The 15313-nt window shown below is 40.0% G+C and overlaps 1 protein-coding gene across 2 annotated transcripts in view; it reads left to right on the top strand.

Moving 5' to 3' along the window:
* Nucleotides 1–15313, top strand: part of LOC147309166 (uncharacterized) — a 96756-nt gene that overhangs the window by 43925 nt on the left and 37518 nt on the right. For both annotated transcript variants that reach the window (XM_086270591.1, XM_086270590.1), the window contains 7 exons: nucleotides 3751–4027; nucleotides 4601–4877; nucleotides 9916–10236; nucleotides 11243–11338; nucleotides 11574–11611; nucleotides 11703–11872; nucleotides 14198–14373. In XM_086270591.1, coding sequence (XP_086126717.1) covers nucleotides 3751–4027; nucleotides 4601–4877; nucleotides 9916–10236; nucleotides 11243–11338; nucleotides 11574–11611; nucleotides 11703–11872; nucleotides 14198–14373 — 1355 coding nt within the window. The remainder of the gene's footprint in view (nucleotides 1–3750; nucleotides 4028–4600; nucleotides 4878–9915; nucleotides 10237–11242; nucleotides 11339–11573; nucleotides 11612–11702; nucleotides 11873–14197; nucleotides 14374–15313) is intronic.

Raw genomic sequence — 15313 nt, 5'->3', positions numbered from 1 at the left:
TTGTTTTAACTCAACATTATTTTGGTGAAGCCTGAGGAGAAACCCGATGGGAGTTTCTTTTGCAGGTTAAATAATGATTTCCTTTGTGCTTTTCTTAATGTTTGTCTTTGTAGCTGTAGATGCTGGGTTAGAAATAAACAGTAAGATTTTGCTGAGAAAGAAAAATAATGCTAGGTAGAAAACACGTGCATGTGTGAATGAGGCATGTTGAATAAAGGACTTTGAGTGCTCAACTAGAGTGGAAAATGAAACAGTACAATTCAGAATGTATTTGAAACAAACAAAACTATTTAATGTAATTTTCCAACTGATTGGATAATTGAATCTTGTACACTGATAAAACTCACAGATGAACTTGGTCATGAGTTCTGCTACTAGTGCTTTTCTACTCTTCTGGAGCACTTTATACCACATGGCTCATCACACAAGCACTTTTTCTATAAACATTTACACATGTTCATACTCCCACGGATGCATCAGTGAACAACTTGGGGTTAGTATCTTGGCCAAGCCAAGGATTGAATCCCCAAGTGGACGAGTACTCATATGATGCTTTTCTACTCTAACTGAGCATTTCCTACTACAAGCCGTATTCATCCAGGCACACACACATTCATACAAACACTTTTTTCCATTCCAAGATTTGTTTGTCTTACATTCACAAATGCTCAGGCTTGGTAACATGCCACTAACCTCCTGACTGGTAAACATCAACCTCTACCACACTGAGATGCCTGTTGACTCTGAAGGGTTCTTCTCTTTGTTTTCCTTTCCTGGGCCACTACTTTTGAGAGCTAATTTCATCATATAGTTTGAGACTGGATATTGAACCACATTTGCTTAATAGAATGGGGATTCTGCTACCCTGCCCTCTACATATATGTTACTAACCAGCTCATAATTTGAGAAAATTCAGTAACTTAACATTGATAGAAGAGAACTATTGCAACAGTATTTGTTTCTGTCTGTACTTGCATTACTCATGAGAGAGAAATGTGTTTGAGGTCCCTATGTTGTAGGGTGAGCTAACGTTAGGTTTGGGTTTGTGTTGGAGAAAGTGTAGAGGGAAATAATGGAAGTCAAGTAAGTAGTACTGGATGTCTGAATGGTGAAGTGAAAGACAGTCAGGGCAGAGTCATAGCTGGAAGAATATTTTGTTGTTGCTGGGAATTTGTGTCAACTCGGTTTGTACTCGAACAATCATCTGTTTGACAGGTTGCTCTCCTTGTGTAACTGGTCTGGACAAAAGGAAAGCAACCTGTTGGATTTTTAAACTTCTGGCAGTTCATCTCTTTCGGCATGCCAGCTCTTTGTAGGTTTACTCAGTCACATAGACTAATATGCATCTCTTATTTGCACAACAATAGGAATATTAACTGTAGTCATGCAGAGCTAAGTCAAAATATGCACACATTATTTATTGTTTCACTTGGTAGTGTGGAGAATTGAGACAATAATGGAGAATGGAGAAAACAAACCAGTCTTTACCATGAGAAGATTCATATTTGAGTATTTGTAAAGAAATTTAATATGTAGGATTAAAGAAAAATGGAGGTGGAGGAATCTGTACTCATTTGTCCCATTGCACAATTATTTGGCTTATAATTTGGTTTCAGAAATGACTTGTTCACTGACATATTCTCCATTCAGTAATTGACAATAGCAATGAAATTGACAGGATGACTAACACCATAATGTTTTTATATCTAGGAAAACCTTCATCTGATATGTAGCTGCTGGCAGAAACCAAACTTGTGACTAGAGCTTGCAGTGGAACGACATTAGTTGTAATGCTGATCATGTTGGCATTGTGACCCATGCATATTCAGCTAAATTTGCTAAAGACTTCCATGATAGACACACACAGATTCATCAGATAGGCTCATATCTGCTATGGCTTTGCAACTTGTACTTATGTTTCTGAGTGCCATTTATATTATATTTACACTTCTGACCTCTCTTGAGGACAAAGAGGCACAATTATACTTTCAACATTTTCAGTAAATGTTTGTATGTGACATTTTGGGGTGGTGGTTTGGTATTTGGTACATTTTTGTATCGTTTGTATTATTATTATTTTTAATTAGCTGAGATTACTTATTCTTTCTTATACATTATTTCTTTTTCTTAAGACCCAGAGTCAGGAATGTTTTTGTTTGTCTGAGTGAGTGATATATATTTTATGTAAGGGTGTATCCAGAATTCACAAAAACATAAAAATTCCATTTATCAAATGGAAGTACTTTTAAAATTCAGCTATACACTTCTTGGGGTTTGGTGAAATGATGAAATTTCCGCTTGATTTTCATTGGAAGGTTGACTGAGTTTCATTAATACATTACATGTGCTTTATGATCAAAGCCTGAAAGATGAAACTGACTTGTTGGGATCAGCTAAACACTTTTGAATTAAATGCATATTCAGACCTGTTAAACAACAACTGGCCAAAAAGGACTCCACAGCAGAAAAGGAAGGAATCCCCAACTCACTCAGAACGGGGCTGTTCATAAAAGGTGATTGAACAAAAACATGAAATTAAACTAAATGAGCAGAAAGAAGTATCATGTCGCAATTGTGAGGGTTACCCAGCAGTACTAGTGTGCACCAGTGTGAACAACAGTGCTTGGCATCCAGCACCTGAAACCAGTAAACTCTGCTGGGACTATGTCTCTGCCCTGAGATTGGAGAGCACTGAATGGAACATAAAGGTGCAAAAGGTCAGAGAGATATGAAGGCGCCAGACCATTTAAAGTCTTGTAGGTGAGCAACAGGATCTTAAAATCTGCTCGAACCCTACAAGGCAACTAGTGAAGAGATTTCAGTACTAGAGTAATATGTTCATATTTCCCTATTTTGGTTAAAATGCAGGCAGCCACATTTTGTACAGTCTGTAAACCTCTAAAACTTTTCTTCGTCAACCCAGAGAGGAGACCATTACAATAATCAATACGCGAAGACAAGTGAAAGTTTTGTGGTCCAATGACCATCAAAGCTGAAAATTATCAGATAACCAGCCCCTAATTGCAGATAGACAAGCTTCCAGTTTGGACAAGTCAGCACAGTTTCCAATGATTAAAGGATCATATAGTTGCAGGCATCAGCATAACAGTGAAAGGTTACATGAAAATAACATAGAAGAAGACCAAGAAGTAGCAGATAGAGAGGAAACAGTAATAGGCCAGGTACAGACCCTTGAGGGGACCCCATGCCTCACAGCACAGGTCTCAGAGAGATCATTTTTAAAACTAACATTCTGAGATTTCCCAGACAGGTAGGATCTCAGCCAGGATACATGCCGATAAAAATGCTGATAAAACGTTCAATCTTATCCAGTAAAATACAGTGATCCACAGTGTCAAACCAGCGCTTAGATCTAGCAGTAATAAAACTGAAGTGCGATCATTGTCTCATTTACCACTTTGATTAAAGCTGGTTGTGTGGAGCGGTTTGGTCTGAAAGCAGACTGAAATGGCTCAAACTGATTGTTGACAGATGGTCGGTGAGCTGCATAGAAACAACTTTTTCAAAGATCTTGGACAACAAAGATAGATGTGACATGCGTCTATAGTTTGCAACTGAGTCAACTGAGTCCAGGCTTTTTCACGATTGTACCACCACTGCTGATTTAAAACAGGCTGATGTGACTCCAGCCGTCAATGAAGTGTTATGGAAAGTGCTCTATCCCCCCGTCTGTGGTTCTAAGTTGTGGTGATGGTGCAGTTTCAGAGCACTTTTTTTCACTTTCTTCAGATCCCCAGAGAAGTGTTGTATGGCAGTCACAGTCCAGTCCACACCTTGTCATCATCCAGTCGTGGCACCCTCCAAAGCCTGCAAGGTTCCATGTCTCCACCCATGGCCCGGTCTATGCCCTCCTCCCCTTCCAGGGTGGCATATGGTGGAGGGGGCAGTGGGGGAGTGCGGGACCCCAGCACTACATTAGCACAGACACTTCGCCTTTCGGGAGCAGGACGATCCAGTACCATATGCACCAGCAGTGCCATCCTGGAGAGGAGAGATGTCAAGCCTGGTGAGATTCCTCCAGCAGGAATGTGCTTTTTAGCTGATTCCTACTGAACAATGAGTCACTACTGCAAGTGTTTTTTTCCCCCTTTGCTGTGACATAAGGGAAGAAGTTATGGGCTGTGATTAGTTGTAATGATGTATGCCATCTCCCATTATCTGTGTGTATAGCAGCGGCAGACATTGACATACATACATGCCGTATGTCAATGTCTGCCGCTGCTATACACACAGATAACCAGAAACCTCGTTACTGCTGTGTAAACTAGCTTTAGTTTCACATTTAAGCAGAATGTCTGAATGTCTGGGGTTTGTGTGTGTGTGTGTGTGTGTGTGTGTGTGTGTGTGTGTGTGTGTGTGTGTGTGTGTGTGTGTGTGTGTGTGTGTGTGTGTATTTGAGCTTTTTGCATTTTTTTTGTTTTTTGTTCCACATGGCAACCCGGTGCACAATGCTGAACTGATTTTACTTGCACTACACTCTTGGAAACATAACCACTGGCTGTGTTTTTACTCTTTATGTGTGTTTGCTCCACATTCTAAAGTGACAGTGTGTTTATGTGTAAATGCATGTATGTGTCAGATGAGAACGTTGACAGCAGTAAGGTCATGGCCTTGGTGGTGCGTGGTGAAGGAGGACCACATCCAGACTCCTACTGCGCTTCTCTGCAGGATGGAATAGCTCGCCGCAGCATCTCCTCCCAGTGCAGTGCCCCTCCATCTCTCGCAACAGATGTGGTGAATGTTGGAGTCCTAGGACTCCCAGTAGGGCTGCAGCAGTACCGAGCCTCCATTAAACCCCTGATGGGCTATGGAGAGAGCCAATATAATCTAGAGGACGGGACCCATTCCCTCCACAGGTATACTTGCCTATTTACACACATATGCAATAGGAAATGTCTGAAGTTTAATGCTTCATTTCTGCACCATTTGGGTGTATGCAGCAGCCAGGAGGCAACAGTCTGTACCAGTTTAGGTACATGTGTTAGATGTAGTTCTTATAATGGGTTAAAAATGATCATTTTTAGTTGGGCAGCATCAATGACTGTAGAAAACATGGACGACGCGACAGCTCCACAAAAATGAAGCCAAAACGTCTCTATCGCCCCCTGGTGTCTGGCTGCAGTATAGGTCATAAACCTCCTCCATGTTAGCGGATGGGACTGGGGTCAGACTAAAATAAATTAATTCTCCTAGAATAAATTTTTTCCAAAGATTCTTTCTTTTGTTTTCAATAGTTCTCATCACGCTGATTGATGTCCAAGAGGTCTCCTTTCCCATAAGTTTGATTCTAATTCCTAATTCCTACCACAGTGATGTTAAATTGGGGTGAAACGTCATCATAACAGCTTTGACTGGCAGCTGCAGTCACGGAGAAACTTGCGTATCTCTGTTAGGGAATAGCAGATAGAGCGTAGGCTCTGAGAGGAGGGCCAGCGTTTACGCTACGAAAACACGACCGAGTGTTTTAACCTGACAGCCTGAGGTGTTCTTCAGTAAACTGGACTACCCGACAGTTTTCTACAGTCATTGGGCAGCATATAAAAGAAACATCTAAACACACAAAAAACAAACTTTTTTGTCAGTGTAATCTTTAGTTCGACATTTTTCGGTAATTCAAATGTAGGTAAATGAGCTGATTGTATTATAGTGATTTCTATCTAACATTCACACTCTTGATAGCTGCATGCGAAAGCAACTTGGGGTTAGTTGTCATGGTCCTGGGTCAAGCGACCCAGTGTTTGAGTTTATGTATCTTTTGTATTTATTTTGTGCCTTAGCTTAGTGCACCTAGTTAATTTCTAGATTACTGTGTAGTCCTGTTTCTTAGTTATGTCATCTCCCCTGTACTAAGTTTCCCTGGTTCATGTGTCATGTCTGTGTGGTTATGTTTGGTTCCTTGTCTAGTCTGTCATGCTTGTTAGGCCTGTTAAGTTGTGTTGTCGTGTCTAAGTCTGCATGTTTCCTGTTTTATTTTGAAAAGGGTCTTGTGTTCTGTGCTCATGCGGTTAGTTTTACTCTTGCCTGTGCATCATTATGTTTATCCTAGTCAGCTGTTTCCTCATGTGTCTCCACTTCCCCTGATCACCTCATGTGTGTATTTAAGTCCTCTGTTCTCTGAATGTCATTGTCGGGTCGTCTGTTATCCCCACCATAGTCATAGAACTTCGTAGTATTTGTTTCTTAGTGTTTTTTAGTTTGCTTAGGGTTCCTTGGTTAACCCCTGTAATCATCCAAATAAAGGATCACTTTCTGTTTAAACTTGCAATACCTCGTCCACATCTGCTTTTGGGTCCTGTTTCAAAAAACACACCGGCGCACCCCGCCGTGACATTAGTATCTTGCAGGGATATTTGACATGTAGACTGGAGCAGCCAGGAATCAAACCACCAACCTTCCCATTAGCAGATGACCTGCACTACCACCTGAGCTACAGCCACACCGTTTCTTTGGTTAGCTAAACCAAAGAAATAGAAAAGTCACTTTGGGTATGTGGCCTGACAGTTACAGCATGTCATTTTGCAATCCAATAGTAGAACGTTTAAAGTGCCTTGAGGCAATTGTTGTGATTTGGCACAAAACTGAATTGAATTCAAGTAGGAGCTGACTGGGCAAGGCCTATGTGAGTGTGATGTTAAGTGTTGGGGAGTAACGGAATACGTGTACCACCGTTACGTATGTAAAAGACAAAATATGAGTAACTGTATTCCGTTACAGTTACCATTTAAAAAGGTGGTATTCAGAATAGTTACTTTGTTGAAATAAATGGATTACACGGCGGTATTTTCCTGTTTCATAAGGCTATGCCCTCTCTATTTCTGGTAATTCCACGCTGATGGAAACCTAAACAAAACGCACATTAAGAGGCTCTAACGCGTGTGACTTAACCTCGCGGCACATGTCACCCCTTATTGTGGCCCGCATAATGACGTGAAGAAATATTTTTAAATAGTATTATTCAACAAATTATTTAATATGAAGACGATAGGCAGTGTGATAAAGGCATAGCATGTATGAAGCATGTAAATATAATAATAACCACTGCAGCCAAAAAGAGAGCCTGACGAGCCCAGCTGTAAGTAAGCTGTTAAGACTCGACTGTACACTGTGTTCGTGTTTCCTCTGAAACAATAAGTCCCGTTGGAGCAGCCTTTCAACGCCTCTCTCTGTCTCTGCTAGCAAAGTTGACCCAGACAACAAAGTAAAGCTAGTTTTCAGCTACGAGCCCGACATGAACCTGACGTATTAGCCAGAGGTCCCTTTACTACGGTTCGGAGCCGCAGACCTGTTTTATATACGCGCTGAATAGTTTCTATACAAGATCACTGCAAAAAGTGCAGCCTTACCTAATGTGCACCTACTGTTACTCATTTATATTAAGATTTAAACATCTAGTTGGTGTTGGTGTGGAGAGTAGCCTTCAGTAATAGTAATAAATCACACAGCAATAGGACATTCATGTAGTTGTAAAAAGCATGATAATGTATTAAGTAATCCAAAGTATTCAGAATATGTTACTCTTATTGAGTAATGTAACGTAACGGAATATGTTAAAAAATACATTTTGGAAAAATTAACCTACCCAACACTGGTGATGTTATATCACTCAAGATCAGACAGCCATCCTGTAAGTCTTTTATATAGCAAATATTTTAAAGTGAATGTACAGCCTGTGTGTGCTGTTGAGGGCAGGCCTGGCCAAAAATCATATAATCAACAAGTCTTGGCACAGGAAAATAAATCTCTACATGGATTGTATTAATTTAGTAATTTACTCACGTGATTATTTTTGTGCATAAAGCAGGCCGGATACAACAGTGTTTCCTACTCATAAGCTTTATTGCTCAGATATATATCTAAATCCAGAACTGAATTTAAAATCCTTCTCATTGCATACAAGGTCTTGAATAATCGTGCCCCATCTTATCTTAAAGGCCGCTTAATATCTTCTCACTCCAATGTAGCTGCCATCACCAGTGTGTGAATGTGTGTGTGAATGGGTGGATGACTGGGTATGTAAAGCGCTTTGGGGTCCTTAGGGACTAGTAAAAGCGCTATATAAATACAGGCCATTTACCATTTAGAGCATTTTGCTCTCAGGCTTCTGGTTTACTTCTGGTTCTTCGGGTATTCAAAAGTAGAATGGGAGGCAGAGCCATGTGCTCCCAGTTTGGATTTGGATTTACTTTTAAGATTCATCTTAAAACTTTCCTTTTTGATAAAAAAATATAGTTAGGGCTGGATCAGGTTACTGTGAATACTCCCTTAGTTACACTGCAGTAGGCTTTCCATTATCACCGAGCGTTTCTTCTTCACTCTTTTTTTTCTGCTTTTTTTCCTCTGCTTTTAATCTTAAGTTATTATTAATCCATGGGTCTCTTCCCTGGCATGTCTTTGTCCTGTCTTCCTTCCCTCATCCCCAGCCGGTCGTGACATATAGCCGCCCCTCCCTGAACGTAAGTAACCGGACGTTTCTTACTGTTAAAGGGAGCTTTTGTTCCTCTTTGGTGACAGTGTAGAGTCTACACTGTCACCAAAGTGCTTGTTCATAGGGGACCATCTGATTGTTGGGATTTTATTTGTTTTCTCTGTATTGTTGTGGAGTCTTTATCAGTTTAAAGCACCTTGTTGCGATTTGGCACTATATAAATAAAATTGAACTGAACTGGATTATATTTCTTCCAGGAATCATTTGAATCAAAATCAAAATCAGAATACCTTAATAATCGAAGAGGAAACGATGTGGTGACAATTGCTCCAAAATGAAAAGAACAGTAATGAACTAAACTGAACTAAATAAAAGAATATATTACAAAGTTACAAAATTTAACAAAATATCTCTAATAAATGCAAATAGCTCTAATTATAAATATATTACAGAAAATTAAATATGCATTGAAGTTGTAAAAAAAATATTAGGGAGTAGAGTTTAAGTACCTGCTCGGCACTGTGTTGGCACATGGGGAAATTATATCCTTAAACTTAGTTACAGTCCTTTGAGAAAGAGATGAAATGTACTTTTCCACTGCTTTGTAACCCACTATTGGAGATTTAAGTATTATAAGGAAATGATCAGACAAAAGAGGATTGGGGTTGTTTTTTTGTTTTGTTTTTTTAAGTTTTCCAGTGAGGGTAGGGTAAGCATCAAGCTTTCAAATTAATTAAAACTCTGTGTGGGTCTTTGGATGATTTGTAAGATGGAGTGGAAGATTGCTGCCACACCCTCTGTAGCTTGTGGTTCAAGGATTCAAGGCTATTGATTCATTTAAACTAACATAATTATTCTGCTCTAACCAGGTTTCTTTAAAGCAAACTAAATCAATTTGTTCATCAATTACTAATGTATGTACTGACAGGGACTCAGAAGGGAGAGACATAATGTTTAATAATCCACAATTTGGTGCAGTTGTGTATACTATATTGTTGTTTGTAATTTTTTTTTTGTTTCTTTGTCTAAATCACTTTTGTCATGTAAAAAACATCAGTGGTCTGGAGCTCTATGTAAGCTCTTTCCTCCAGACCATCCTGTAGAAAGCCTGTGAAGGTAGCTGAAGCTTCAACTTGCTTGGCAGTAGTCAAGAAACCTAAAGGATTTAGAGTTAGTTAGAGACGTAGGCAACAATTCCTCCTGAGATGTGTGCAAACCTGGTGACCAACTACAAGATTGGGAACATTTATTTCAATCAATGACATGAAAATCAATCGATGACTTGTAATAACTAACTGATTGCTATTATATCCATCTCTATTATACTGAAAACTACGATAGAAATTAGAGACTTTGATAAACTGATTACTTGATGTTTCATCTATTTGTCAAAGGACCATATTGTATGTGGGTTTTACACTGCTGTACATACATTCACTTTCTATTCCATCTGCTTTTTCTTTCTCTAGGCGGAAGAATAGGAAGTATACTGACGGTCAGCTTCCCCCAATGGGAACCAAAATCCCGCCTAGTTCCCCTCACAGACTCAGTGAAGTCAGGATGTTTGATGGTGGACAAATCATCGGAGGTGTGGGCCTAGTGTCTCCTGAGAAGAAGTCACTGATTCGCCAGTCCCTGGGGCAGGACAATAACAGTGCTACACTAGAGATTATAAGCAGAAGCAGAGGAAGTGGATCCTCATCCTCCACCTCATCTGTTTTTGCTGACAGTCCTCTGGGACAAACTGAGAGACTGTTTCAGGGCCATATGAATGCCAGCAATGCCCAAAGGTGAGCTGATAGCCAGAGTAATTGCCTTGTTGCATTGCAGCCTATGACGAAACCACAGGAAACATAAATCACAGATGTTCTTTTAAAAGACAAAAAAGAACAACTTTTCTTGTGTCTTTCATAATGTATGAGAAAGATAACTAAGCAGTGGGTTCGGTTATTTTCCATGTTTAGCCAGTTGCATCACAAAAATAGTCCTTATATTACACTCAGTGAATGCTTATAGTGATAGATTATACCAGTAGCTGATAATCAGCCCAGATATACTCTGCTCCAAGAACAAAACATGACATGTTGCCCTTTTTGAATTAAATACACAACTAACGACTTATCTCGCATTTGTCCTATGAGATATTTCTGTTACTAGGTCGAAATTGCGTGGTAGAAGTTTCAAAATCTGACACTCAGTAACTGCAAAATATCACACAGTGATGATATCTGCAAAGTAAAAAAACAGGCCTCTTGAGATTTGCTTTGAATGCTCAGAGTAGAAATGTGTTATAAAAGTAAAACTCCATTAACAAATGTTGTGCTTGGTTCAGCTGGACTCTTCCAAAACTGACCCCACTTAAGTCACAAAATGCATAAAATGATTAACCTTATTTTGTCCTTTAAGGCTTTTTCAAGTATGATCAGTACAGGGAGCTCAGATTCATAGCTAAACTAAGTGTCAATGGGGAAGTGACCAGTGAGGAAGTGGAGAGGGGAGTTGTTTTTAAGATTAAGCTTCAACTGTTCCTTCTGATAAAGTGTATGGTTAGGGCTGATCATGTGAACCTTTCTTCCTCCTGATGATGTAGACTCAGGGTGAACTACCAGGATGCTCTCAAAATTGCTTATCCACTAATATCGGAGTGTATTTCCTTTCCAATATAAAGAATCATGAGACCAATGGTTGGGAAATGGTGCTTAAACGAAATTATGACAGTTACATGGTGGCAAGCTGTTCTCATGGTTCATATAAGTGTTATGTGATGGATATAATGTATGTATTCCTATTTATCAGTGAGAGAATCAAAGCCATGGAGGAGCAGATAGCCAGTCTAGCAGGGCTAGTGCACCACGCTTTGTCCATAGGACCCGGAGACAAGGATGCTGTCAGGTCTGTAACATCTACTGATATTAACAATTACTATATTAATTATTCTTACATTTATTATGTTTGTTGTTGGTAGTATTTAAAATAACAATGTGTATAAAACAAGAATTCATTTAATCAAATATAATATTAGTTTGACTAACAGATCTTTGCCTCATAAAGTAAGATTATTTCTGCATACGATATAAACCTGGGTTAAACAGTCATTTTAGGTCTTTTGTCTGTCTGTGTTTTTCAGTGAGAGTCCAGAATGCAACCTTATAAACAACAGACTTGGTGAGAGGTTTCTTAAATGTACATATTGCCACTATGAGTGTGTCTCATGGTGTGAAAATTCTGAAAAGAAAACAATTTCTTTGCCCTTCAGGAGTATCATCTGAGCCCCAGAATCCTGCTGCTCTGACTGACAGCTTTACCTCCATCCATCCAGCTGCTCGGGCCCCTGCTTCTGACAGCAGAGTGCAACAGCGTTTAGTGTCAGCCAAGAGGAATGTGTGTGAGCTGCGACTCCAGTTGAACCAGCTCAGACAGTTACAGGTACTCAACTCTGCTCACTATTTACAGTTAATGCAGCACAAGTAATAAAGTTATTAATAATAGTAGTAAATACTGACGTGTACTTTTTAACTACTTATGTTGTCTCACTGACAACTCAAAGTGCTCCAAGCCAAATCAATTTGCTTCAATTTAGTTTTATTTATGTAGCGCCAAATCACAGCGATAGTTGCCTTAAGGTGCTTTACATACAGAGAAATCAGAGAAAACCTCAACAATCAGACCCCCCACCCCCCATGAGCATGTGCTTTGGTGACAATAGGAAAGAAAAAAACCCTTTTAACAGCAAGAAACCTTCAGCAGAACCACGCTCAGGGAGGGGAGGCCATCTGCTGCGACCCCCTGGGGGTTAGAGGAAGAAGATGGGACAAAGTCATGCTGTGGAATAGACCCAGAGATTAATAATAACTAATGATTAAATGCAAAGTGGAGTATAAACACATAGTGATGGAAAAAAACCACATCTGACTGAAGAGGATGCAAAGCATCATGGAAAGCCCCTAGCAGCCTAGAAATATCGGAGTGTCTCTAAGGGAGAATTCAGGGTCACCTGATCCAACCCCAGCGATATGCTTTCTCAAAACATTTTAAGCCTAACCTTAAAAGTAGAGAGGGTGTCTGTCAAACAGGAAGCCGATTTCACCGAAGAAGGACCTGGAAGCCATTCTGCTTTGGTCCTGTTCAAAGGCTGTTTTCTTGTACTGTCATTGTAATTATTGTTATTTAACGCTGTCATGCATGAATTATGACAACCTCAATCAGGATTTTTTTCATCTTTTCATGCCTAAAGATGATTGATTCTGGATTTAACTGTGAGCCAAAGAAGAGAGGCCAGTATGGAAGAGCTATGCTCTCTCTTTCTAGTCCCTGTCAGGACTCTTGCTGCAGCATTTTGGATTAGCTGAAGGCTTTTCAGGGAGTTTTTAGGAAATCCTGATAATAATGAATTACACTAGTCCAGCCTAGAAGTAATAAATGCATGAACTACGTTTTCAGCATCAGCCTGAGACAGGATGAGATACTGCACAAATGCAGTTCTACATATTTGTTTAATTTGACATCGAAGGACATGTCCCGGTCAAAAAGGAATCAAAGATTCCTCACAGTGTTACCGGAGGCCAAGGTAATGAGCATCTGGTTAGATACCATTGTGTAAGATTTTTGGGGCTGTGTATAATAAGCTCAGTTTTATCTGAATTTACAAGCAGGAAATTGGAGGACATCCAGGTCTTTATGTCTTTAAGACATTCCTGCAGTTTAACTCATTGATGTCTGTTATCTGGCTTCATGGACAGATAGAGTTCGGTTTCATCTGCATAGCAAATTAATGAAACTGTATGCTATGATTGATGATACTGCCTAAGGGAAGCATGTATAATGTAAACCGAATTGGTCCTAGCACGGAGCCCTGTGGAACATTAATACCTACAGAATCCTCTAATTGCTATAATAAAATATTATGGTCAACAGTATCAAACTGTTAAGTGGGTGGGATTACACCAGGGAGCTATGTGGACTATGATGTTTACAGACGACACTGTGATCTGTAGTGAGATCAGAGAGCAGTGGAAGAGAGCCTGGAGAGGTGGAGGTAGGCTCTGAAGAGAACAGGAATGTAAGAAGCAAGATAGAATATAATGTATGTGTGAATACGAGGAAGACAGGTGTAACAATGAAGATGCAAGGAGTAGAGGTAGTCAAGGTTTAAATATCTGGAGGCAATCATCCAAAGCAACAGACACAAGAGAGCTGAAGAAGAGTGCAGTGTCACTGACGCTCACAGTGGTGTGAGTGTCAGTGATGATTTGTGACAGAAGGAAAGCAGCAAGACTGAAAGGGAAGGTTTATAGGATGGTAGTGAGACCTGCTGCGACTTGTGTTTTTTATGGTGGCAATAATTTACTGCCGCCTTAGGTTGGAGTAAAAGTTAGAGATGCGCAAAGGAGGGGTAAACAACATATTGTGCAAAGAATTCTGAGTATGCAGCTGAACGGCAGGAGGACAAGGAGAAGACCTCATGGATATAGTGAAGAAGGACATGCAGAGGGTAGGTGTCACAGTGGAGGATGCTTGTGATGGCTGGATAGTGAGATCGAGGTAAATTATCACTTGTTGTGATCCCTACAGAGAGCAGTCAGAAGGAGAAGATGATCTTATGCTGGGCCTTGCTGCAACACCTCAGTTCATCATTTGCCTTAAACAAGCTATTATAGATTAAGTGTTGTGTTGAAATGGCCATATTACCAATATTTGCTCTGAAAACCCCAAAACGTTTTCCTGATTTCTGACTTGCTGGATGTTTTTCAGCTATCAAACCAAGAGACTGTGAGTTCTACACTGCAGATGGCAGGCCACGAGCTAGTGGTGTTGATGTGTGATCGGCTGGCTCGATTTGAGGAGGCAGCATTCAGACAGAGAGCTGAATTGGAAGAGGAGAGGAGCCTCTACCTCGCTGAAGAGGAGAAAATACTCACACAGCTTAGGTAAGAAAATGAATTTAAGAATTCAAGAATTTTTTAAAAATACTAATCTTTTGAAGGAGTAGCCATGAACCACACTGTGCTGGTCTGTTATGACAGACCTGCTGTCAGAGGCCACAAGAAGATCATTCGTAACCTTCACTAATGCTGTTTCTGTGCTGTGATGAGCTCTGAAACCTGAGTTAACTTTTCAAATAAATTGTTCCTCTGCAGATGATCACTTAGCTGTTTCACAACTTTCTCTTTCAAGAATTTCTGAGATAAAGAGAAGGCTTGAAACTGACTTAAAATTAATTAAGACAGCTGGGTTTAACTAAGGGCTTTTAAAATGATCTAGTTTTTCCTCGATCATTGGCAAATAGTAATGTTCTAGTTTTACGAAGGCCTTTTTAAAATAAAGAAACAAGCAGTTTTTGCAGCCTATATGAAGACCCGTTAACATAGTGAGACATCATTTCCTCTTCACCTTCTGAGTTAACTGCTGCAAGGCCTGCATCTGTGAGTTATGTGAGCTATTTGTGAGCCACAGTATCCAGTGGATAGGATCCACCCAGGGATGTAACGCTATTAATAACTAAGGACACCCCATGAATCAGTAGCTTGTAGAACCACATTTCACAGCATTAACTTGTAGAAATTTTCCCTTCTCTTTACAGCATTTGTTACACCCCGGCCTAGGCAACCGGGGTGCAACGCAGGAAAATAAAAATAAGGAAAATAAAAATAATCCCAAAACGAGATTTAAAGCAAAATACCACATTTATTTACATCACCAAACACCAGACGTCAAACTATTTACAACGGGGGGAAGATCGCGACCATGACATACAGAAACACAGGGCTTAAATACATAGAAGGAGCAATTAGGGAATGGACCACAGGAGGGAAACACAGCTGGGGCAAATCAGACCTGACGAGACAAGGAAACGTAAACTGAACACAC

This window comes from Aulonocara sp. 'chitande type north' Nkhata Bay, linkage group LG18, assembly GCF_057382095.1.
Source record: "Aulonocara sp. 'chitande type north' Nkhata Bay isolate Kocher_YH1m ecotype deep benthic linkage group LG18, A_spYH_male_GT1.1, whole genome shotgun sequence".
In the NCBI taxonomy this organism is placed as follows: domain Eukaryota; kingdom Metazoa; phylum Chordata; class Actinopteri; order Cichliformes; family Cichlidae; genus Aulonocara; species Aulonocara sp. 'chitande type north' Nkhata Bay.
The sequence above is the reverse complement of the archived record's forward strand: the minus strand, read 5'-3'. Positions and strand labels throughout refer to the sequence as shown.